The 25,561-nt window shown below is 40.0% G+C and overlaps 1 protein-coding gene across 4 annotated transcripts in view; it reads right to left on the bottom strand.

Annotated features, from left to right (window-relative positions):
- The window catches only part of NLN (neurolysin), a 69,794-nt gene that overhangs the window by 26,715 nt on the left and 17,518 nt on the right, over positions 1–25,561 (bottom strand). For all 4 annotated transcript variants that reach the window (XM_087815392.1, XM_087815393.1, XM_016202651.2 and 1 more), the window contains exons 2-7: positions 17,631–17,890; positions 14,194–14,342; positions 8,138–8,245; positions 5,922–6,024; positions 5,169–5,329; positions 539–674 (exon numbers count right to left, since the gene is read on the bottom strand). In XM_087815392.1, the coding sequence (XP_087671518.1) occupies positions 539–674; positions 5,169–5,329; positions 5,922–6,024; positions 8,138–8,245; positions 14,194–14,342; positions 17,631–17,890 (917 nt within the window). The remainder of the gene's footprint in view (positions 1–538; positions 675–5,168; positions 5,330–5,921; positions 6,025–8,137; positions 8,246–14,193; positions 14,343–17,630; positions 17,891–25,561) is intronic.

The raw sequence follows: 25,561 nt of genomic DNA, 5'->3' as shown, positions 1-25,561 counted from the left end.
TAAGAACTACGGTTTTAAAAAGATTAGTGATGTGAACATAGTTATTAGATAATAGTTTTGATGCGTATTATTTGACATTACTTTTATATACAGTAAGTGGCTCCTAGAGTATAAAATGCTTATTTTTTGTTTATATGTGTTTATTTTCATTTATGTCACATTTGTCAGCTCATTTCATCTGAATTCATAAGTAGCTACACTATAACTACAATCACCAAGTGGCAGTAAACAAAGCTGGTAAGCTAATACTCACTGTTAGGACCCCAGATGTCTTGTTAGACATTAGTATAAAAATCCCAAGCAAGATGCAACATAGAATGAAGGACTATAATAGTAATTAAACAATGAGCAACGCTTAGAACCAAGCACAGTATCTAATACATAGTAAGTGATCAGTAACCTCCTCTTAAATGAATAAAAAATAGGATGTACTCAAAAGCATATGAGAGTCTAAGGTCCTCTGTCAAGTTGGTATCATGCAGCAAAACAGTCACAGAAATGGAAATATACAACTAAAAATGAATAGAAAAGACCTCACCTAGGAAGGCTGTCACACAGCTTGTGCTCTTCGCAGTGTTCATTTCGAGGACAAAGTCAGCATGTGTGCTGTAGCCAAGTAGTTTGGCTACTTTGGCCCGCAGTGGGAGTAGCTGCTGTAGAATTTTGGTGTTTTCCTAGTAATAAATACAACAACAAAAACAAACTTTAATAATTAACTGGATCCAAAAAGCACTAAATGAGTTAGTTATTACATTTATGTTTAGGTTGTCAAAACTATCAAATAGTTTTAGAACATCCCAACTTCTAATAAATTATTTCATTTCAGTGTTACAGACTTTTTAAAAAATTCATGATCCAACTGTATTTCTGAAATAACGGACTTTTTAAACCTCAGGAGATAGTTATGAGGTCTTCATAAAATTGTAGGTACTGCAAACTTAGAGTGAAAATGTATTCTTTTTTTTTTTTTTTAATATATCTTTATTGATTCCAGAGAGAGGAAGGGAGAGGGAGAGAGAGACAGAAACATCAATGATGAGAAAGTCATTGATCGGCTGCCTCCTGCACGCCCCCGACTGGGGATCGAGTCCACAACCCGGGCATGTGCCCTGACCGGGAATCGAACCCCGATCGCCTGGATCCTAGGTCGATGCTCAACCGCTGAGCCATGCCCGGCCAGGCTGAAAATGTATCCTTAAGGACTATAGTGAATCCACATTTAGTCTCATTGACAGGACTGCACCAAATATTGGTGCCTAAGTTGTTTTTTCATTGTGGTAGCATACACGTATCACAAAATTTGCCACTTTAACTTCATACCCTTTAGTATGGCTGTTATTAAAAAAACACAAAAACAGCCATGGCTGGTTTGCTAAGGGGTTAGAGTCTGCCTGCAGACTGAAGGGTTTTGGGTTCGATTCCCGGTCAAGGGCATGTACCTCGGTTGCAGGTTAGATCCCCAGCCCAGATCAGGGCTCAGGTGGGAGGCAACCAATCGATGTGTCTCACTCACTCTCACATTGCTGTTTCTCTCTCTCTTCTCCTCCCTTCCACTCTCTCAAGAATGAATGGAAAAAATATCCTTGGGTGAAGACAAAAACTAAACAAACAAAACAACGACAACAAAAATGAAAACAGAAAATAAGCGCTGATAAGGATGTGAAGAATTTGGAATCTTTGTGCATCACTGACAGGAATGTAAAATGATGCAGCTGCTGTGGAAAACAGTTACTGGGATTCCTTAAAAAAATAATTTTTTTTTGAAACAGAATTATCCTATGATCCAGCAATTCAACTTCTGCATACAGATCCCAAAAAAGTAGGACTCAAACAGGTATTTTTACAACCATGTTCACTGCAGCCTTATGCGAATGCCAGCCAAGTGGAGGAAGCAACGCGAATGTCTGTCAATGGATAAATGGATAAAGCAAATGTGGTGCACACATACAATAAAATATTACTAAGCCTTAAAAAAGGAAGAGCTTCTGCCACATGCTAAAACATGGAGAAGCCCTGATGATATATGGCGGTGATGCTTGCACAACATGAATATGCTTAATGCCACAGAACTCTACACTATTTTTCAGGGATTTTTCTCAAATTATTACAAACATTTTCTATATCGTATTAAAAATACAAATAATAATACTATCTTATCTGCAGACTTTTACATCTTCCCCACCTGAAGTGCAGTACTTATTAAAGACTAACTCCCCATTCCCCAGCCTCCAGTCCCTGGCACTCACCACCCTGCTTTCTTTCCTATGAATCTGACTTCCATAGGAATCTCATGTAAGTGGAATCATACAGTATTTGTCCTTTTGCGCCTGGCTTATTTCATTTAGCATAATGTTTCTTAAACAATAAGAGAAAAAGTAAATAAATGTTGAGGTCAAAGAAAAACTACTCCCGACGATTAAATCAGCAAATTTTTTATAGACATGTTTCTAGGAAGATCACACATCAAGGTCAGACTGTCTTGGTTCTACCGTTTACTAGCTGTCTGACCACTGGCTAGTCCTTTAACCTCTCTAAGCCTCAGTTTTCTTATCTGTAAGATACAGACAATGATAGTGGCTAAGTCACAGGGCAAAAATGAAGATTCAAATGAAAATATATTTAAAGTACATAGAAAAGTGCCTGGCACAAGAGCAAACACTATATAGTTATGCTATAATTACTTTTATTTTAAAATTAGAATGGAAACATGGATAAGAGGAACATATAGTATAATTCTCCAAGTTCTGAAACTAACTGGTTTGAGCTTTGCTTTCACTTTTTTAGTTTCCCTGGACCTTCTCCCTAGACTGCCCGTTTTCTCCCGGTATCTATTTCCCCCTTCCTCCTAGTACTAGAGTTCTCTGAGTTTTTGCCGGACACATGGCCACCTGACTACCTTTCCCAGACTTCCTTAAAGCTAGCTGTGGGACAGTGGAATCTGAATGAGGTGATGAGTGAAGTTTCTGGGGCATCTCTTTATAGATGCTCGCCTTGCTCGCTGTGAACTAAAGATAACAACAGTGACCCTGGAAGCCACATAGAGAGGATGGCAGAGCTGTCCTCCAGCTCTGGACCACTCACCTCTGTACTGTTAGTTGCAACAGAAATCAATCCTTTTTTTAAAAAAAAAAATTTGTGGTCAAACATATAACATAAAATATGCCATTTTAACCATTTTTAAGTGTACGATTCAGTGGCACTAATTACATTCAAACTGTTGTTCAACCATTACCACTATCTGTTTCCAAAACTTTTCCAACACCCCACACAGAAACTTGGTAAGCATTAAGCAATAACTCCCTAGTTTCCCCAGTCCCTGGTAACCATTAATGTTTCCTAAAGAAAAATAACTTGTATTTACTTGAGTCTCTGCTTTTTGGTTGACTTTTGTAAAGTTGCTTAAGCTATACCCTAATACCTACAGGACTCATATTAGGAATGGGGTGCTGAAGTAACAAGAATGCAACATGTACAGCAGTGGAAAGTGAGGACAAGACACTGCAGGCTGGGAAGCTGGTAATCCTCCTTATACCAGGGGTCCTGTCTGTTAAAACTGTTGCTTGCTGTAACTTGGAGGGCAGGCCAGTTACAGTCTTACAGCTGCAGGAGAACTGTTTGGGAAAACTAATAACGTTGTTGTGTGTTTGTTGGTATTTGTTGCTTTTACAAAAATTACATGACAAAGATGTGCTTACGTGAGAGCTGGCCAGTTTGCAAAGACAGAAGGAAGAGAGTTTTGCTAAGCGAGGTTCTGCCTGTGGCCCACAATCTGGGGCTTTGGGTGGCTGGAAAAGCCAGTCCCCCTGTATCCTAACGTCAGGAACAAAGACTATCACTCAGAGTTACTGAGCTATACAGATCTGTTTGAGAAAGCTGTCTTCCTCCTCAAGTCTACGGTTTCAACCAGCCCTGAAGCAGGCACCATAATATTAGAAAAGATTTGGTAGGTTTAAGACTATGACCAAAAATGATACTTGGGCATAGTTACTTTAACATGAATCTGATTGGAAGCAGACAGACAGAAAACCTACTAGGTTTTTGACTGGATTTTATTACCAAAGATATCATAAGCCTGGCCTATAACAGCTTGTGATTATTTTATTCCTAAAGCAACCCCAGGCTTCAAGCTGGCATCAGCAGGAACCTATGCTTGCAGCCACTCAGAATATGGTCATGAAAGGTAATGGACAAGAAAGAATTCCCTGCAGACAAAACCAGGGTCCACGGATACAGCTGTTACAGGAATCCCTGCCTGAAAGGAGACCCAGATAAGTCCAATGGGCTATCCCAGGAACTTCCCAGACACAGAATCCCTACAATTCCTGCCAAACTGTTTCTGAATGTTGGCAGGCCTGCTATGTTTCCCCTTCTCTCCTTTTCCAAATGGGGGTTTTTATCGCGGTTTTCCTGTTCCTGTTCTGCCACTGGGGGTGTGATGGGGGTGAGGGGCCAGACAACTTGTCTTCCCTTTCACAGGTCGCTGGGTCAGAGAAGCTACAACTGGTCTTTGAGCGCAAGGCAGTAACTGGTTGGGATTTGACACACGGTGAATGGGGATGAGAGGTACTATGGTTACTTGGACCGACTGTAGTGCAGCAGCCTAGCTGACTCTTAAAATCCATTTCTAGTTCTTCCTTTTTTCCCTTTTAGTAATAGAATCCTCTCAGCTGAGCAAATGGCTATGAATTGGAGACTGTACTTCCTAGCGTCCCTTGCAGCTTGATATAGCTATATAATGGAATTTGTGTCAATGCAATGTGCACACAGCTGATGTATGTCATTTCCAGGTCCTCTTCTTAAAGATCCTTGCTCTGTACTTCCCAACAGAGTGGGACAATTGAAATGCCCTTGGAAGTCACTTGCTGAGGGGGGAGAGAAAGATGCCCCACCAGCCCTGGACTATCGACTTGGGAGAAGAATACAACTTTTAGTTTATTTAATCTATTCTATTTTTTTTTTTTTTAGAATAGCTTAACCTGGGATGGCAGGTTGTCAATGGGCAAGGGAAAAGCTAAGTATTCTGAGGAATTAGGAGGCATAATGCTCATACAAATAGGACTATTTGTCTTTAAGCTGACTTCAATCCTGGTTAACAAAGCAAACACTTTTCTTAAGGTCTTCCATAAAAACAAACAAACAAACAAACAAAGACAAACATTTATGGATACCTCTTTGCACCTCGTATTAAAAGCCATTTCCATCTTCCTTCTGGTGTCTGGGATACAACACTTCTTCATGACAGGAAAATAGTGCGGATATTTTAAGGTAATTTTATACTTGTCATCATCTGTCTTTTCTAAACTATCAATGAAATCATCAGGAAGAGCACCTGCAAAAAATTCTCTCATACATCAAGCTTTCCACTCATTATTGGTTCATTTAGAATTGGCATGGTGCCATTAAGAACTCGAGGAATTTTGTGGAGTAATTAAAATTCAAGTAAAATAATGACAATTCGTATAATATCATGGGGGTGGTGGTTCAAGAACAGGTGTCTCAGGAGACGTTAATTCAAAATATGAACAGGCTTCCATGCACTTGTGCAGATGGTGTGTAACGGAGAACAGGAGAGTTAAGCCAAGCAAGACCCAGAACAGAAGGAGAGACTAGTTTAAGTTACAGTGCGGGAGACATTCTGAGGCAAAAAATTTCTCAAGGCACTGAAGGCTGTTAAACAACAGCATAATTTAACAAAAGAGATTACGAAATCTTCTCAGGACTGTTTCTAGAAACAGTATACACTCTTATTAGCCTATAATCTAAAAATGGTCCGGTTGTCTCTTCTGTAGAAGGCATGGTGGGTTCTTTAGAAGGGACTGGATGATTTTTTTAAAGAATTCTTTTAACTCTGATTTGGCAAACTGTGAGGTGACATTATCTGCCTGAATTACATGATTTCATCTAGAAAAATAAAATTTTACCAAGTTCAGCCTTGGAAAATACAAGGAAGGTATCATCCTCATTGAGGTTTTTGTTAAAGTCAATGCATAGCTCACTCATTCTTTTCTTCATAGCTTTGATTTCCTGAAACAAACATATAAGTACAAGATATTAACAATAAAATTAATCTTTTATTTTTATCGCCATCAGTCAAATAAGTTTCACTTTTATATGAAGGTTGACTTCTATACCTAACCCTCAGGAGGTCCTTTTTCAGAGATGTGCCTGACTAAATAGTTTTCTGTGCTCTTCTATGTTGTGTCCATGAGCATCTGTATGCAGCCTGAACAAAATGGCAATCCTGGTGATGTGTTAGCAATTTTCGTAGATTTGCAAGAACTAAGTAAATTTAGGAGGTACAGTCAAGCAGAATCTAGCACATAGTACACACACAATTGCTGAGTGAATGAAGCTGTTAGCTTGTTAATAATCATTGTATTTTGAATATTTTCTATTTCAAAAATCTGGTTTCATAAATCAGAACCTGGTGTTGAAGTAAGCTAAGAGATAAGAACTGAATAATTAATTTATGGTTGCTCTGGAAAAAAAAGTTATGTCTTAGTTTTACAGAGCATTTGCAAACAAATGAGCCCTAATATTTGTCTAAAAAGTATTAGTTGGGAGATCAAAGGAAGCAATACGAAAGGAACCAAAAGAAAAAACCATGAAATAATTTTATTAATCTCTCCCACTTTTCTGAAAATGCTAGATAACTAAATTTACATAAACCACACTGGCTCTCAATGTATGGCCCTGACCAGAGGCATCAGCATCACCTGGGAATCTGTTAGGAACGCAAACCCTTTTAACAAGCCCTCCAGGTAATTCTGATGAACACTAAATTTGACACATACAGTGTCATATTCTGACATTCGGGTGCTCTCCCCAAGTTCCCTTCGACATCCTCCATACTCTATCTACAACAGTCATGTAGTCTGAGTGGGACCTGATGGTATCTGAAGGCCCAGGGGTGTGGCCTCTGCACCAGTTAGGTAATCCCGTCTTCACTTGCAGTAGTGGCTGGTTCAGGTAACCCAGGCCTGGCCTTCGCCCAACAAAAGGGGGATTCCGGATCAGGCACATGATCCAATCTGAGCATTAAGACATGAAGGGAGGCTTCTTTATGTCCTTCTAGATGGTGGGGTTTTTAGATTTGCAGCTGTTTTAGAAATAAAAAGAGCCATCTTTGGATGGCACTAACCACGAGGAAGACAGAGTAGAAGAACAGAAAAATCATGTGGCCAATGATATCACTGAGTATCTACACCACACTAACCCATGAAGCCTGACTACCTCTGGACCTTGCAGCTACACAAACAAGTAAATCTCTCCTATTGTTTAAATTGTTCCAACAGGGTGCTGTTAGCTGCAACCAAACACATTTTAACCAACAGTGTTCATGCCCCCACAGAACTGATGCCTGACCAGGAGGGCAGGCAGAGAAGCGAGGTCAATCCCATTTCTCCTGTAAGTAGGATGAAGATCGTACAAGGTGATCAAGAATTTGGGTGGGGGGAAGGTGCCTGTATCTCAGCGGTGCCTTCAGGTATATCTACCATTCTGACATCACTTGGTCTGGATTTCTTTCAAACTTGTTTCTAGTTCTACTGCCTAGAAGAATCACCTGGAAATAAATTATGGGGTATTCTTCCCTTTCCAAAGAAGGAGCTAATTCTACAACTGAGCTTATTTATGAAACTGGAAGATTTGCCTGGCATTAGACAAAAGAAAAAGTTTAAGAAGCACTTTTCAGCAGCTCATCTGTCCACCTTTAAGGGGCATATAGTAATCGCAGGGTATCCCATTACTGGTTTTAAAACTCTCCATCATAAGGATTTTATTACCAGTGCCCTCTCTCTGTAAGACCAAGGGAATGAAAATATAAATCAACTATTAAGGCCTGGAACTAGGTATTAGGGAATGTACATTAGAGCAGAGAGAATAAGCCCAGCACACATGAAACAAATAAAACCTGGACGGGGGTAAAGGAAAACTAAGCTATCAGCTGTTATGTCAGTCACCATGATGTGGACAGGAGTTGTGGAATTTAAAACCACGGACTATCAAATACATTGGAAATGGATTTCTATCATGTATTATTTCCCATATTAAAAACATGTGTTTCCCTGTTTTTTTTTTTGTTGCATTTTGCTTTATTTACTTTTTTTTCAACTAAGAAAAGAAAACATAAACTCACATTTTGTACTTGTTCTGGAAGATGGAGCCCATTTCTTTTCCCCATTTTAACTGACTTTTCCAAGTATCGTCTGGCTTCAGGCTTTATCTTCCCCAGATCACAGGTTTCCTGAAATTAAAGAGTGTGACAACCATTCTGTTACAGCAGTGTCTGTGTAAAATATAAACTAGGAGGCCAGAGCAAATGTATTCATCATCTCTGCTGGGCTATGAAGTACATAGGTGATTTGAGGCAGGCTCTTCTGAAGACGTAATTTCTTTTACGCTTTAGTGAGTTCCTGCTCATTTATAACAGAAAAATTAAATAAATAAAAAGCTAACCAGAATTGCCTCGCCTTGCCTCAGAGTCAAGACTGCCTGTACCCTTCCAAAGTGTGGTAACAGAAACATTTGCATGATCTCTTTCTCAGCATTCTCTATGACCCAGTGGTTTTTCTCACAAAACATACTCCTTATCACAGATCATATGGATTTCATTTTCTATCATTTGCTAACCTGGTTCCACTTGAGAGGCAGGCATAAAAATAAAGGGCAAATTCTACACAAATGGAGAGTGGGACCCTTTGGCCAACATACCAAAAAAGGATAGCTGGATAACACCTCGGCAAAAGGCTTCCAACACTTTAAAATGCCTTACTGCCATTTGGCAAGAGAGAGCAGGGGACTGGGCAAGCTGCGCCTGAACAAGTATCTGGGGCAAGGAGTCAGCACAGCACAGACGGGGGGGAACGCTGGACAGTGTATGTCAACCTGCCTGCAGCAGCGCGAACAGCACTCATTCAGGAGGACGGTCCTGGAGGAAAATGGAAAATTCTCCTGGCCGTGGCAAGGTACACACACACCAGGTGTTTTTCAAAACAGGGGGCAAAATATACATGGCACATCTGGAAGGCGGGGCAGTTTGCGGTCCCTGGGAGGAAATGGACTCCAGACAGAGGAGCAATAGATTCCGTTTGGTTGAAAGGCAATGAGGGACTTCTGTCTCTACAGCCTAAGAGACCTCTTAGCCTTAGAGACCTACCATTGCTTGCAGTCTCCCTCCGTGAAAGACCTGGGCTGTCCATCCCTGAGCTTTATATTTTCCAAACTAATTAGAGCTTTAAAAGAACTAATTAGATCTGAGCTTTAGAGAGGCTGCATTTTAAATTGTTGGCGCAAGGCTCTTGCTGAAATATTTCTGTAATTTTTTACATTTTGTTGTAGCAGGCAAATAGAGTTGCACTCTGAGGGTACTACCTAATACAACAATCTGCATCTTACCTCACCTACCGATAAAAACATTGTCACAGTAGTAAAGCACTTGTTGTGCATACATTACTCACAGTTTCCTCTGACTCTGTTCTCAGTGGAGGCAGAGAACAATTAGACTCATTTTCCCCTAATAACCTCCTTTTATGTCCCTGGAGCATTTCTGAGCATGTTGGCATGACTGGAGCTGGAGCCTTCTCTAGCTGGTATTGGCACACACTGGGGTCTCAGCAGCAGGTGTCTGCGATGGGATGAAACCCAGAATAGCCAGGGAGATAACTGGGCTGTGGGCTGGTTCCCTTGGGGATGGCCAGAAGCTCAAATCACAGTGTGCACGTGGATGTGATGATTAACCTGAGTAGATCACGGCTGGCTTTAACAGTGCCAGGAAGTCTGTCCTGAGGTGTGGGGCTTGGCAAAAGGAGGCTCTAGACAGTAGCTATATGTAGTGGGCAGAGGGGGAAAAATTCCTGTTGAGAAGGGCCTGGCAAGAGCTGGGTAAATTGAAGGACCCAAGTGAGCAGGTGGAGATGCAGAGCAGAGAGCCTTCCCAGCAGGGCAGGGAGCCCAGACAGAAGCCAGCACACAGCTGGACAGCAGTGTGGGTACTTGGTTCCTGGGCTTCACTGGGTACATTTAGCCCTGAGGTCAGGACAGAGGCTCATCACAAGTCTCACCAGCTGACGGGAGCAGAATTACTCCCCACTCAGGATGGGCTCTCACGCTAGGTGGGCCTGGGCTTGCCATAGCCGCCGCTGCCTCAGAAAGCCTGGAAGTACATTCAGTACAGTCAACATGGTCTAGGTTAGGGAAGACTATTTACTCTTCAAAGAGGTAACACAAGTGTAAATAAGTAGAAGGATCTTCTGAGAATAATCAGCCCTCAATGAGGTTTAATTAAAATAGGACTGTTACCGAAATATGGGACTTGCCACAAAAATGACACAACAAAGAGAGACTCACTTATAACCAGGCGCCCTTTGCCAGTCAGACTCTGAGGTCTTGGGAAATCTCCGGAGGTCTCTGGTAGGAGCAAGGCACTTCTAAAATGTGCTTCTAAAGCACATTCCTGCCCCAGAGCAGATCTTAACATTCTCTCTTCTACTAGCCAGGCAAGGTCGGAATTACTGCCCGAGGACTTGTAAGAGGGAACCAGTCAGCACTTCTAGATGGCTCTGCTGGGGCTGCACCTTCCTTCCTGAACAAGAGCTGAATCCCCTGGCATCTGAACTAGCTCTCAGGCCTTCTGGGGTTAAGTTTCTCCTCTTTAGGAGCAGGGCTGGTGGGGGAGCTAAAGTTCTCTGATGTAATTTTCAAATTTATATAATCTGACAGCAAAGCACTTTTTAAATCTCTGTAGTGACAAGATTTAGTTTCCCCCATAACTTCATCCTGTAACAAAGAGCTTTTATGTAAAAGTGTGAACGTTCTCTCTCTCTCTCTCTTTCTCTCTCTCTCACTCAAACACACACACACACACACACACACACACACACACACACACACACACAGCTATTTAGTGGTAAAAAGGGGGTAGAAAAAAATTCTTCAAATTCTTAGTTGAGTACTTTGCCCAACATGCCATACAACTACATTACCATCCTTAATTCATAATTCTTTAGAATTTCATTATGAAAAAGTAAAAAATGTTCTGAATTTCCCCCAAATCCTCCCCACCTTCTGTCCCACGATGTTTTGTCCTTTCTTCACAAGACGTACACATTTCCAGTTTCTAAACTATGTAAATGAAAAATTATTTCAGCGGGATTTTCCGTATCGTGTATACAAAGTAGAAATTACAATGTTGTTAAAAGAACTCTGAGGATTAAGCTAGGATAGTCCTCTGAATATCACTTAGAGAAACTGATTCACAAACTTCAAATATGCTAAAGAAATATAACACAAGAGAGTATGATAATACAGATCCTATTACAGCAAAAGTTTACATAGGAGTATGACTTGTCTAATTAAATGTGTTATATTTTTGAAGTTTTTTCTGTGTTTTTTTCCCAGTACAGTCACTGTTAGGTTTCTAGCCTATTACCGTGAAGAGGACATTCTCAGGCAACTGCCCACACTCAGGATTGAAGGGCTGCCGAAACGTCTGCCTGCTGACTGCTAACTCAATATGCTGTCACAAGATTCACTGCTTTTGTGTGGGCCACAGGCAGAATGAGGACACTGGGAGTAGGAACCGCACTGCATGCAGGCACATTTTAATTGGGGCTGGTTCAGATCCATTCAACATGCATTCACGGAGCTCCTATTCATGTCAGGCACCAGGGAAACAAAGGTGAATATCCCCAGGTCCTCTAAATCGTAGAGAGAGAAAAAAGATACATCAGCAAATAATGTCTATCACATAGTGAATGAAAAGAGAGGTAAGTACTTAGGAAGCACAAAAGGGGGGTGCCTGTTTAATGAAGGTAACTGATGCTTTGTATGGGATCCCTAGGCTTTTAAGAGCCTGACAAAGGAACCGTTTCAGTAGTATTGATTATGACCAATGACTAGACTCAATGTGTTTCAAAATCCAGAAGTCTTGGTAAGTAGGAAGGAAATTACCATCACCATGCTGAATTTTGGACACAGTTTTCTTCCTTTCTTCCCCCTTCTTCCTTCCCTCCCCTTTCTACTTTTATTTTTATTATTATTTTTGTGCCACGGTTTTAAGGCAGGGGTTCTTGTATTTTATTTTGGCACCAGGTCTCCATGACTGTTAGAGTACATCACAATACTTAATCCCATGATCTATTCATTTACATGGTAATTTTAAACTCTTCTGTTTAAATCACTAAATGGCTAAGATGAATTGACAAGACCAAAGCCCACAGCTCTAAAAAAATATAAACATTACAATAGATACCTGTATTCCCCAATTTAGCTTGCATAATTCAGACTCTGTATGACTAAAGAATCCCTCTTCTGTACTTATTACTTAGCAGGCCACTGGAATAAAATATTATATGTCTGGATTGTTTGCACATGAAGACACTGTACATTTTTCTTATCAATATGGCTGGAAAGAGTATCTGTAAAACCTGTTTTGATCTCTGCTGGCTTTTTAGCCAACAATTGAGAAACCTTTGTCAGTACTGGGAAATGAAATTTACCATTTATTAAAGTGTTCAATTCTAGCAGAAAACTCATACTGACAGGTCTAGATTTTAAAAAAACACTGTCCAAATAACATAACTATTTGTCAAGGAAGGCATTTAAAAGTAACCAAATTCACCTAATAAGCTCCAATGCATAAACAAACATGGCAGGTATTTTTTATTATTCTGATATAGCCTTAACAGACATTGTGCAAGCTCCTAAAAATGTTCCCACAGTAATCCACATGAATGAGAGTAATCCATTGGAAAAAGAAAAAATTAAGGGACCAAATCTGAAACTACTGTAAATTATTACAATAAAACCCCAAAGTGAACCAGACCAAACAAATACATGAATCTGATGGATGCACAGTGTTTATGAGGCCACTGTGCTATGCTAGCCTGCTGTCCAGTCTAGTATACAGGCAGCAATTTGTTCCCGAACTCAGCGGGTAAGTCCACAATATATACAAAATTTAAAAGTATAACAAAGAAATCTAAAGTGACAAACCTCCCATATCTTCATAACATGCATAAGAATCAGAGAAGGTGGAATAGTAACAAAAACATTAGATTCAATTAATAACATTAAGACTGAAATACCTTAAAAATTTTTTTTAATTGAAATATAGTTGGCATATAGTATTATATTAGTTTTGGGTGTACAACATAGTGATTTGACATTTATATATCTTATGATGTGATCACCACATGAAGTCTAGTAACCATCTGTCTGTATGATTCCATTTATATGAAATATCCAGAATAGGCAAATCCATAGAGACAGAAAGCAGACTGGCAGTTGCTATGGGCAGGGGAAGGAGAAAAGAGGAGAGACTGACTGCTTAATGGGTATGGGTTGAAATACCTTGAGGCTAGAAAATCTCAAATGAGAACTTAGAAGTGAGGATGCAAACAGAGTTAAAGAAAATTAGAAATTCTGAGGAAACTTTAAAAATACATATATAATATATAGGTGGAATGGAGTTACAAATAAAACATTTGAAATAACATGACTTTTATTTCAGCTCTGTCATAATTTGCTAAAAGGAACACAATTTTTGAGGTTTTTATATAAAGAAACATGTAAAATAAAACAAAAATGCCCACGATTATAAATCATTGGTTGTTTTCCAAACTAATTGCTAAGGTGTCATGAAAATAAAAATTCAAAGCCAAGATAGGATAAAAATGTTAGATAGCAAATCAACACTGGTGATGAAAAGATCAAAAACACTCACGGCAGACCCACCTACAACATTTATTATCCATAATTTCCGTGAGTCCTGAAAAATGTGAGGATGACAGACAGGAATAACTGTCCAGCAGCACTGGCAGTCACTAATATGATGGCCAAAACCACATGCTATTTACAGATAAACAGTTCCATTTGCTGCTAGTTGATCTGACCTAATATAAACCTTGGAATATTTTGAAAATTCAATGTTTTACATTGAACCATCAAGTTTATGATGGCTGAGAAGTCTTAGATTTAGAGATGTGCACTCTTTTACGCTTTGTCTTTAATCTTAAGTGAATGTAACTGGCAACTAAACATAAACCTAAGTGGTATAATATTATATAAGACTGTGCTATGCCTATTAGGAAAAAAATCTAGGAGCATTCAAATACTTTTTATTGCTGGTCAAAGGCTTTTACTTTTTTACTGCCGATTTTTTTTCTTTTTAAAGGGGCTCAGAACATCCTTTACCTGTAAATGAACAACTCTCTGAAATACATCTTCTCTCATGCTCATCTCAATATCAAAACGAGAAAGTCTCTTGTCCGCTTCTGTGCTTGCCGCCCGTACTTCTTTGTCAGAGGAGACGTGCTGGGGAAAGTCCAGCATGGTTCGTTCCACTGTTAAAAGAGGAGAAAGCTGTAAGGCCTCCCCAAGTCAGTATTAAGAACAGTACCTCCTGGAATCTAGATGAATGACTATCCTGACAAAAATTTTCCATGTTACTTTCTGTAAAGGTTCTGAAGGCTATCAAAAACGAGCATCTAATGCAGGGCTTGGCTGTCCCAGTGACATTATTGCGAGCAGTAAGGGTGTGTGCTGAGCACTTATTAAAATATGCTTTGGGTATAATTTACTAACTGGGAATATAGAAAGATAAAGACATAGTTCTTATACTGAGGGATTTTATAATCTGGGAGTGGGGCTGGGGAACAGCATATAAAAAGATAAAGAACAATACAGGACAGAGCAGGTTAGCTGTCACACGAATGGGACAGTAACTCAAAGGCAGTGACGCCGAGGGCTGGGCCCTGTGCAGCGCTTCATGGAGAAGGCTGGACCTTAGAGGATGGTGGGCAAAGGAAGAGCGCAGGAGAGGACTCGAGAAGTAGAGAGTGCAGGCCTGGGGAGGGCGGACGCTGAGGACTCTGAAAAACAAGAACACGAATTTAGTGGGATGGCTTTTATTTAGAAGTTCTTAACCTGCACTACAGACTTCTTAAAGAACCTAACTGAAGTTACGGACCCTCCCCCAATACAAACATTCATACAAAGAGTTCCATACAATTTCAGAAGAGCCCCGGGAAACTCAGCAGACACAGGCAGTAAAGAGCTGAATATTGGGGCCATTCCTGTTCAATGATGTAGCGTGCTAATGTAGTCTACTCTAATTTTCACATACTAAAGTTGGTTCTTCGGTCTTTCACATATTTGTGTTTTGATTTTAATTGGGCAAAAATCTGATGTCAGTGAAATAACTAATATTATAGAAACAAATGAGTGTGGCTTATAGTGATGGTTGTGGTTATGCTGTGACAATGAATACATTTTTATTTTATCACCAGTACTTTAAAGGTATTGTAAATAGGTAAAATTTACACGTGCTATATGATAAACAGTACAGATACCCTTTACATATCCAGAAACCGTACAGTTAAAGAAGCTACCTCACTTTTATCAGTCCTCTTAAAACATTGCTACAAATAAAGGTGTGGGAAAATTGCCACAAATATCTGAAAAAATTCATAAGGTGTTTTAAAAATCAAATTAGATAATTATTCTTTTAGTATACAATTTGATTTAGTATACAATTTTATGTCCTTTAAATAAGAATGAAGCAGATTTAAATTTTAATACCTACAGCACTTGTTTAAGTGATATAATTAACAAATAGTTATCATTTGTGTTTACTTTTTAAAATGAGCTCAAAAAGATTATTAAGAAAGACAAAACTGCTCAGGAACTTAAATGAGCAGCATGAAATACAGGAACCTAAAATTGGGAACATGTTCTTAAACAAACAACAATACTGGAAACCATTTCCTTCCTTACTCTGCCACAAGGACCTGGAACCAGACTTCTACACTAGCTGCCAAATTATAAACAATGCTGATGTCTAGTACCTGACACTAGCTGAGTGGGGTTTTAACAGTTCTTGCTGGAGGCAGAATGAGCTCTGAGAACATGCACAGATAAGAGAAAGTCTTTAAAAATCTATTCTTTGGGTGATTAATTAACCCACAAAGATAAATTTATGGGAAAGTAAGAACAAGCACCACAAAACTAAAAGTTATTTAAAAGATGTATTATTGGAGAAAAAGATACGTCTTTAAAAAAATTTGTTTTCTCCCCCATGATTTTTTTATTTGTTAAATGTATAAGTTACCAGGCTGGCACACTATCTTGGCCACAAGTGACCAAAGAAATGAGTATCTGAACCTACGATAAACTGTATATAGGGTGGGAGATGCCTATGAAATTGCCTACTGGAACAGTTCTGCTGAATGGGGACCAACCCCATCCCTTTTGTCTTTGACTAATGAGTCCAATCATATCCTTCTTATTAGGAGTTTAAATTCAGGACCTGTAGCAAGAGTTAGTGGCCACTGATGAGAGTGGCGCAGTTGGTAGTTGAGGCAGAAACTGAAACAGAAGAGCAGAGTTCAGAGAGAGTAGCCAAGCCCCCTGTGGTGGGACGCAGGATATGGAACTCTTGGTGTTGAGGAGTTGCAGAGGGTAAAGCAATGACCGGGTTGCTAGGGCTGTGGAGGATTCTGTACAGCCTTCCAAATTCCAGAAGACATACTAATGTTTATGATATCTAGTTCGACAGATACATGTAGTACTATGGTTTTGCTGGCTTTTTTGGTTAATCCTCACCTGAGGATATCTTTTCTACTTTTAGAGATATCTATTTTTAGAGAGAGTGGAAGGGAGGGAGGAGGGGGTTACAAAGAGAGAAACATCGATGTGTGAGAGACACACTGACTGGTTGCCTCCTGCATGCACCCCAACTGGAGCCAGGGATAGAACCTGCAACAGGGGTACGTGCTGTTGGCTGGGAATTGAACCAGAATTTGGTTTGCTCATGCTCTAACCATTGGGCAAACTGGCTAGGTTGTAGTGCTATGTTGTTATGAAGCCTGGATACACAGTCAAGGCTCTTCAGTCATAATTATCCTACAAAATATATGCAACCTATAGAGGTAAGTGCTGTGAATCTTCATTTCTTATAACTCAAAGAGTCTAATACTCATGTAATAAAAATAATGTATTTTAAGTGTAGGAAAATAGAGAAAAGCATAAAGGAAAAAGTAAAAATCAACTGTCAACCCACCATCCCAGATATTAACCATTATTAAAATTTGTGTTATTAAATGATTAAAATTTTCTCTGGCTTCCTTCTATGTCCTTTTTTTTAGGTCATTAAATACTTCTTCTAAATATGATTTTAATGGTTCCACAATGTTACAGAGGGAGAATGTATCATAATTTATTTAGTCATTCTATTAGTTGACACTTCGGGGTTGTTTCCAAGCTTTTGCTTATGAGGGAACCTATTTATATAAAAATTTGCGCATGATTTTTCTGTATCTGATTACTTCCTTAGATTAAATGCAAAGACATGGAATTACTAGGCCAGGGTTTAAACTTCTTAAAAGTTTTCATATATACATACTGTCAATGCTCTCCAGAAAGCCCCTGTAATGAGTGTACATTTTATAGCACCTTTGATAATGTGATAAAAATTTTAATCTTAGGGAATTTAATTCCAAGCCATTAATTACTCATTATGTAAAAATCAATGTCTTGTAAAACTGGAAAATGGATTGCCAAGGCAGAAAACGCAGAATGCTTTTATGATGCCCACAAAACGAAACACTGATGTGTTTCTGCATCCTACTCACCTATGTACTTCACCTCTACGTCTGCCAGTGCCTGCAAACAGTTCTCGTAAGTTACTTCCTCAAGGTCAAGCATTCCAATAGCATCGTACACTTGCTTGGTCTGCACAATGAGCTCCTCAGTTCTCGTTTTAATTTGCTCTGGTGAAAGATCCCATCTTAAAACATTCCTGCCAGCTGCAGTATAGGAAGATATGGCCTGAAGTGGAGACATCCCTCCTCTCCCTAAAGTCACTCGGAATAAAATCCTGCAACCACCAATTCTAAAAAGAACCAGAAAGAGAATAAACGTTAGGCATTTCTGTTGGTCTAAAGTCAATATACAGAGAGGTATCATCTAATTAAATTTAAATTAAAAAGAACTTTTTAACAAAACTGAGCAAATCTGTTTCAGGTAAACACGTATGAACACAACTCAATGCTTCTGGATAGGTGTCAATGCAGGAAATGGACTCCTGGGAGGCTACAGGATCTCTTGACAGGTCCTGCTAACCATTTCTGGGCAATAATATTGGTGTTATTTGAGGTGGCAGACAGGATGCCTGCCTTCTGATGTGTTTGGGTGAGTTGCTGAGCAATCCAAGGAGAGGTTGGATGATTAAGCAAAAAAACAAAGGGTTCCTGGTTAAACTGAAGAGTTCATTTGGGAACCAAAAATCTTAACAAATCTCTTAGACCTTGGGCCACATGTTTTCCCTGAAAAGTATGCATTTTTTCCAGCAAAATGTTGTTGAGGGTTATGTTTCTGAGGAATGAACTGAGATGGGTATGTGGAACTTATTTAATGGCACACTGAAATAGAGATCTGAAGACCTGCAGGGGATTTAAAACCAATTCTTTACACACACACACACACACACACACACACACACACACACACACACACACGTGTGTGTATATATGTATTTAGAGAGAGGAATGGAGAGAGAAACAACAATGTGAGAGAGATGCATTGATTAGCTGCCTCCCACACCCTTCCAGACTGGGGGATTGAACCTGCAACCTGGGTTATGTTCCCTGACTGGGAATCAAACTGGCAACCATTTGGTGCACAGGACGACACTCAACCAAATGAGCCACACCAGCCAGGACTAAAACCAACTCTTGTTAGAGCTTTATAAAAAATTGAGAAATTATTAAAATGCACATGAATCAAGTTTTAATACACTGTATGATGGGTGGGTAGGCTGCCCATTGTACCATTTCTTTCTTTGAGTTCTCAGGCATGGTTTGGCAGTGCAAGAGCTCTGTAACATTAACAAATTTAATAGAAAGTAAATATATGAAAAAAAAAAACCCTCAATGCTCTTGTATTTTTCTGGAATAGTTATAGATTTAATAAAATTTGTATTTTCCAAACATTAAATTGTTGATGTAATTAAATCATAGAAAAATAAAGTTAGATGTCAAAGATATAATAATTGTCCTTTATAAATTAAATCAGTAATTTTTATTTTTTAAATTTTTTTATGTGCTAATATCCACCTACTATGTATGCAGACTCAAAATGTTTGGGATTCATCAAGGAAACATTAAAAAGTTGTGTTTTTTTTATGTTGAACACCAATTAAAAAATCCCCCCCCCAAAATTTCACATACATCAAGAATGGAAATTTGAATGTAAGACTTGGAAAACAAACTATGGTATAGTTATGACATTATTCTAAAAAAAAAAAAAAAAAAAAAAAAAAAAGAATACTGATACTAGCCCTTCAACCCCTTGAACACTCAAATAAATAATTGGTGCCATGTGTGCATCTATCCACAGATGTATGCATTTGTGTGTATAGATAATTTTAGAGCTTATGAATAACAATGTTATAATTGATAGCTAACCCTAATCATGTTTAGGCACTGTACTAAGTGCTTTCCATTTATTAACTCAGTTCTCATAAAAACCCCAGGAGGCAGATACTATGGTTATTCTTATATTGCCAAAGAGGAAACTAAAACAGAGAGAAGTTAGGTAACTTGTCCAAGGTCACATAAGGTGGGAGCTAGGATTAAAAGCCAGATAGTATAGCTCTAGATCCCACACTCTTAACCACCATGTTAAATTTCATTCCTATTATCTTACAAGACCCCCAAACAGCCTTATGATGTAGGTAAGATATTATTCCCTTTTTAAAAGTGATGCAATTGAGGCTTAGAGCAGCTAAGTGACTGGTTCAAGGTCATTCACTCAGCAAGTATTTATGAGCATGTACTGTGTCTGGTCACCATGATAGGCAGAGAATAAAACGGCAAATGGACTGGGACCCTATTATAATACAGTGGAGAAGACAAACTGATATACAGGCAGCTATACTACACTGAAATGAGGGCTATGACAGGGTCTGCAGGGGAGCTCGGAAAGACCACAAATGGAGCTTTTCTAAGGAAGATTTTCTAGAAGGAGAAATGAGCAAGCCAAGATAACTCTGTGCTATCCAAAGGCCAAAGTTCTGTACGGAGAGAGAAGTCTGAAAAGGTAAGTAGGAAAGTACTGAATGCAGAGCCTTGGGAATCGTTAAAGAGTTCAACCGTATTTCGAAGGCAACAAGAGCAACTGATGTGTTTTAATCAGGTGAGAGATGAAATGAAATATGCATTTTAGAGAAACCACTCAAATTATAGTGAGTTGAAAGGTTTGGAAAAGAGAAACCATTCTAGTGGCAATCTATTACTGTATTTTGGTGTACTGAACTAGAAAATAGAGAGAACTGGAGAGATTTAAAAGATATTCAGGGAGTAGAATCAATAGGAGTTGATACTGAATGGATGTGTGGGGAGGGGAGAGAGTTGAGGAGGATGTCCAGGTCTCTGTCTTGGAAATGGATCGATAGATGGTAGTACCATTACTAAAACAGGGAACTTAGAAAGGTGTGGAGGAGGCTCGTTGAGGGGGAGAAAAGAGAAATTCAGCTTTGGACTGAATGACATGGCTGTGGCACATATAAGTGGAATCCATTAATAGTAAACAGTAATTGAAGTTAGAGGGGTGGCTGAACTGGCCCAAGGGAACTTGTAGAGTGAGAACAGAATAACAACTGAGTTCTAACTCTAGTTTAATCACTGAGGTAGAAGGAAAACCAAGCCAGGCTGGGTCTAGGAAGTTGTGAAAAGCAAGCACTAGCCCTGGCGGGTGTGGCTCAGCTGGTCGGGTGTCTTCCAGGGCACTGAAAGGTTGCCGATGGTTCCCGGTCAGGGCACAGACCTGGGTCGAGGGCTCGATCCCTGGTGGGAGCAGGGGGCTTGCTGGGAGACAGTCAGTCAGTGCTCCACTCTCGCATCAATGTTTCACTCTCTCTCTCAAAAAAAAAAAAAAAAAAAAATCCAAAAGAAAAGCAAGCATTAAAAAAGGGAGGGAGTGAATTACAGTATCAAATGTGCAAACAGGAAGATGGAAGTCTCTGTTGAATTTAGGAGTAGGAATGTCACTGATGACTTTGGCAAGAGCAGTGTCAGTGGGGTGGCAGGGGTGGGAGTCAGATTACTAGATTGAGGGGTACGAAGATGGTGGAAACTGGAGAGAGGACACCCAAGCAATTCTCTAGAGAGCTGGCTGTGAAAACAAAGAGAGCTAACTCAGTGCATAGCTGGAAGGGGCTGAGGCAACAGAAAGGGTACATTTCTAAGATAGGAGAGACCTCAATCCTGATGCCCTTAACTAGCTGTCTACATTAACTGAAGGCTCTGACGTGAAACACACTGCTTGACGGATCCAAGGCTGACAGACTATTATCTACATATTTTCACATTTCTTTTTTTTCCCCCCATTGCTTTTTCAGAGAGAGAGTGGAGGTGGGGAGAGAGAGACAGAGAGAGAAACATCGATGTGAGAGAGACACGTTGATTGGTTGCTTCCCGCATGCACCCAGACCAGGGCCGGGGATGGAGCCTGCAACCGAGCTACGTGCCCTTGGCCGGAATTGAACCCAGGACCCTTCAGTCTGCAGGCCAATGCTCTAACCATTAAACCAAAGTGGCTAGGTTTATATTTTCACATTTCTCCTTCAACCAGTTGAGTTATATATTCACCAAGGGTCAAATTCCAAAACCTGTTTATGACTATTATGCTTGTTTTCATGCAATTTAAATACTTAACTGGTTAAATGTATGCAAAAAGAATGATTTGTTGTTTAGCTGAACTGCTTTGGAAATTCTAACAGATAATGACTAAAAAGTGACCCCCTCCCCCTCCAAAAATTGCTGTAATAAAAGTTTAAGAAAAGAACTGTGATGATTCAGAAGACTTCTGTTTCAGATTAATTATGTGTCTTTAGGTATGTTCTTGTTCCACTTAAAAAAAAAGACTAAAATTGAAAATAAAAAATGGTACATTTTAGGTGTACTTTATACAAGGACAGTGAGGAATTCCAATCAAGTGATTCATACTTGTCAAAAAGTCCTTCCTCTTACATTAAAATATTTGGAAATAAATATACATTCATGTTTTGTTTGAATAGTTTAAGCAGTTTATCATTTTTCATGATTCCACTTGAAACTAATTTTTTCAATTTATTCTTAAATGACATTTAAAGAAAGGTCAATGGAGACAGGAACAAACGGCATATAAAGCATGGGCAGAGCAATTCATTTTAGCTGGAAGGAAAGACTACAATCTCAGTCATGTCAATAAAATGGGTAAAATGGGAGTAGTTAGGTTATAGTAAAAATGTGAGATGTCTGGATTTCAGAATTCAAAGGCTAAATAGTCGGACAAAATCTAGCATATCTTTCTGCAAGCGGATGGCTGATATAAAGGAGCTGAAGAATGCAAAGAGCCGACACCTAGTCTTGGGTACACTGTCTACGTGAACTCTGGAGTCCAGGGCTTGACGGCTGGGCCTGAGTGGAGAGGAAGACCGAACCCGCAGGAAGCCTTCATGGAACCGAGGGGCTGAGCAGGTGGCTGGAAGGGGACGCGGTGGCGGGCGCAGAGCCGCAAAACCCAGCGGGGAGCTGCCAAGGGGTTTTCATGCGGAAAAGTGCTGGCCTGGGAGAGTAACCCGGAGGAGGCAGGAGCTGGGAGCCAAGGAGCTGTGGGTTTTCCTCCTTACTTTGTGGCACGGGGTGTGGGAGAAAGAGGGGTGCAGGGGAAGTGTTTTCCTCAAGGCCAAGTGGATTTCAGTGAAGGCTGAAAGGAGATGAGAACAATTCGGAGTGTGAAACGGCAGAGGCGTGTTTACTACGGGACAAGGGCTCCGGAAGCAAGGTGGGCGAAGTCCAAGAGTACAGCAGAGCGACATCGTAGAGGCTGTCCAGCCATCCACCTCTCCCCTGCCTAATCACTTGCACATCTTCTTCCCAGCACCCAAGCATCCTCCACACAGTCCACGATCTTTAAGGGTGGCTGCCCCACCTCAGAGCTCCCGGGAGAGAAAGGCGTCTTATTCCTACTGAGTGGAAATGAGCAAGCTTGTGCCCTTGACCACGGCCGGCATCCAGCTTATGAGAAAGAGTGGGACCTGATTTAGGATGAAATAAACACTGTGAATGGAAAAATAAAGGAAGGAAACCAGATATTTACTGACATCACTGAGCCCCTAGATCAGCTAATGCTGAAGCCTGACCCACACCTGGACTTTCCAGTTACGTGAGTCTCCTGTTGAAGTCGGTTTGGATGTGGTTTTGTTATTTGCCTCGTACAGGGCCCTGACTGATAAAGGAATGAGAACTGATAAAGGAATGAGCACAGGAAAAAGGAGCACAGAGGTCGGAACACAAGAAATGACGAGTGACTAGAGGGTCTTATAAGCTTGCTGGTGGCCTAAAATAACAGGGATGTGAAGTTCAACGTGCAGAGTTGGCTAAAAATTTCCAAAATAGTTATTCCCACAGTTCCTCATAGATACATGGAACTAAGGCCTCGAAGGAGTCAGCCATGACCATGATTGACTGGGCTCCCAAGGAAGTTCTAGTATAGGAGATGCTGGCCATGGGGTTACCGAGGCAAAGAATAGCAAGTGGACGACTAATGACTAAAACACAGGACTGCTGCATCTTCATACCCTGCTCTTTGTTTTTTTTCTGTTTTGTTAACCCTCACCCAAGGATATTTTTCCCATTGATTTTTAGAGACAGTGGAAGGGAGGGAGACGGAAACATCACTATAAGACAGACACACTGATTGGTTGCCTCCCGTACTTGCCCCAACCGGGGCCTGGAACTGAACCTGTAACCCAGGTATGTGCCTTTGACCAGCAATGGAACCCGTGACCACTAAGCCACACCGGTGAGGGCAATACCCTGCTCTCTTCACCACTCCTCTTAGTACAAAACAGTTATTACGGACACATTTTCATTATTGCTAAACAGCTTTAAAATGAAATTATTCCAAACATTTCACTAATAAGATGACCTCCACTGGTCTTCCTTTATTTCCTAGTATTTATCAAAAGGTTGAGTGTTTGGTCACAGCATAACCTGATTTTAACTCAGTTAAACTGATAAAGACGTCAGTTTTACAGATGTACCCACGATCACCCTTGTACAGTGTCTATTGCAACGAATAAAAAGCTACACCTTCCTTAAGGTACTATTATTCCCTGAATGCAGAAGGGGCAAAAAGGAAGAAACAGAAGTTAGAAATCATGAGTTCATGGGTCAACAGAACACATTACATTTTTTGTTATACCTTCTCACCTCCTGGGATTTTGTCTTAATTTCCTTCAGGATTTAAAATTCTTGTTACCAAAGAAAAGGAATGGAGACAGAAGGATCCCCTTATACCTCTAAAACAATTGGTCTACTGAGAATTTTTCTATCTGCATTCTCTGCTTTTCCTCTCGCACTGTCATTTTGCTAAGCATCCCTCCTGCTCCCCCTTTGTCATGACTTCAAGATCATTCAGTGCTTGGAATGTTGGTACATTTCTCTCTTCTTCCCCTTTGGTGCCTCAGTACCCAGGTGGGAAAACCAGAGGGTGAACCTGCATTCTAGCAGCTGTACCCTTGAGAATCTGGTGACGATCTTTTTAATCGATTTTTTCAAACTGGGAGCTACAAAAGTTGAAAGCAGGTAACAGAGCGCGATCCTGTCTTTCTCTACACGGGTTATTATGTGCACTTGAAAGTTAAAATCTAGATTAAAACTGAGATGTCTACTGTCTAATTAAACACTAGGGTTTTGTTTGTTTTTTTCTACAAACTTCCAGGCAAGATTTCTGTCCCAACCACACCTTCTTCATGGACTCTTCTGTCTTTAAAGTACTTTCAACACACAACTCTGTGAAATTTCTAGCTAAGAAATAATACAGAATACTCTCCTGGAATTGACAGACAGGTGCATTTGTTAGGCTGCAGTGTCCAAGAAACAAATGAAGTGCTTAAGCAAAGAAAGCAAGCCAGGTTGCAGAATTCCACTTGGACAAATGAGCATGCCACAGCTATTCTGAGTTCATTGTTGTTTTTTAAAATTTTTGCAAAACATTTTATGGAATGTACTTTCAGAAATGCTCTGACTTGCTGGGTTCACTTCCTTTTGAAGCATAGTTTAAAGGCCTCCACTCCCTCCCATCAAGGCTTCTTTGACCATTCCAGTTCATCCAGATCTGAGCTTCTACCGCCTTTCATCTGTGCCATTCATTTTAGACATTTAAATCACTGTCATTCACCTGTCTGATTGGCTTGTCTTGTGTTCTACATTAGACCTGGACTTTCTCAAGCATAATAACCATTGTATGTTTCTTTTGTCACACCCCCAACCCAAACTCACTGCACACTGCTGAGCACATAATAGATGCTCATTATATATTTGAAATGAGATGGGACTGATATGGTTAAATATTACAGCAACACCATCTTCCTTCATTATCACAAATAAACATCCGTACAGGGAAATACGTCTTATTAGAGCTAGGGCTAGAGTGAAACTCCATTATGTAAATGTCAACTTCTATTTCCCCACAATTTACATTTTCTCCAAGTCCTTGTCCTTCCCCTGTGGTGTGC

The sequence above is a fragment of the Miniopterus natalensis genome, chromosome 3, assembly GCF_054644295.1.
Source record: "Miniopterus natalensis isolate mMinNat1 chromosome 3, mMinNat1.hap1, whole genome shotgun sequence".
NCBI lineage: Eukaryota > Metazoa > Chordata > Mammalia > Chiroptera > Miniopteridae > Miniopterus > Miniopterus natalensis.
This window is presented reverse-complemented; position numbering and strand designations above follow the sequence as displayed.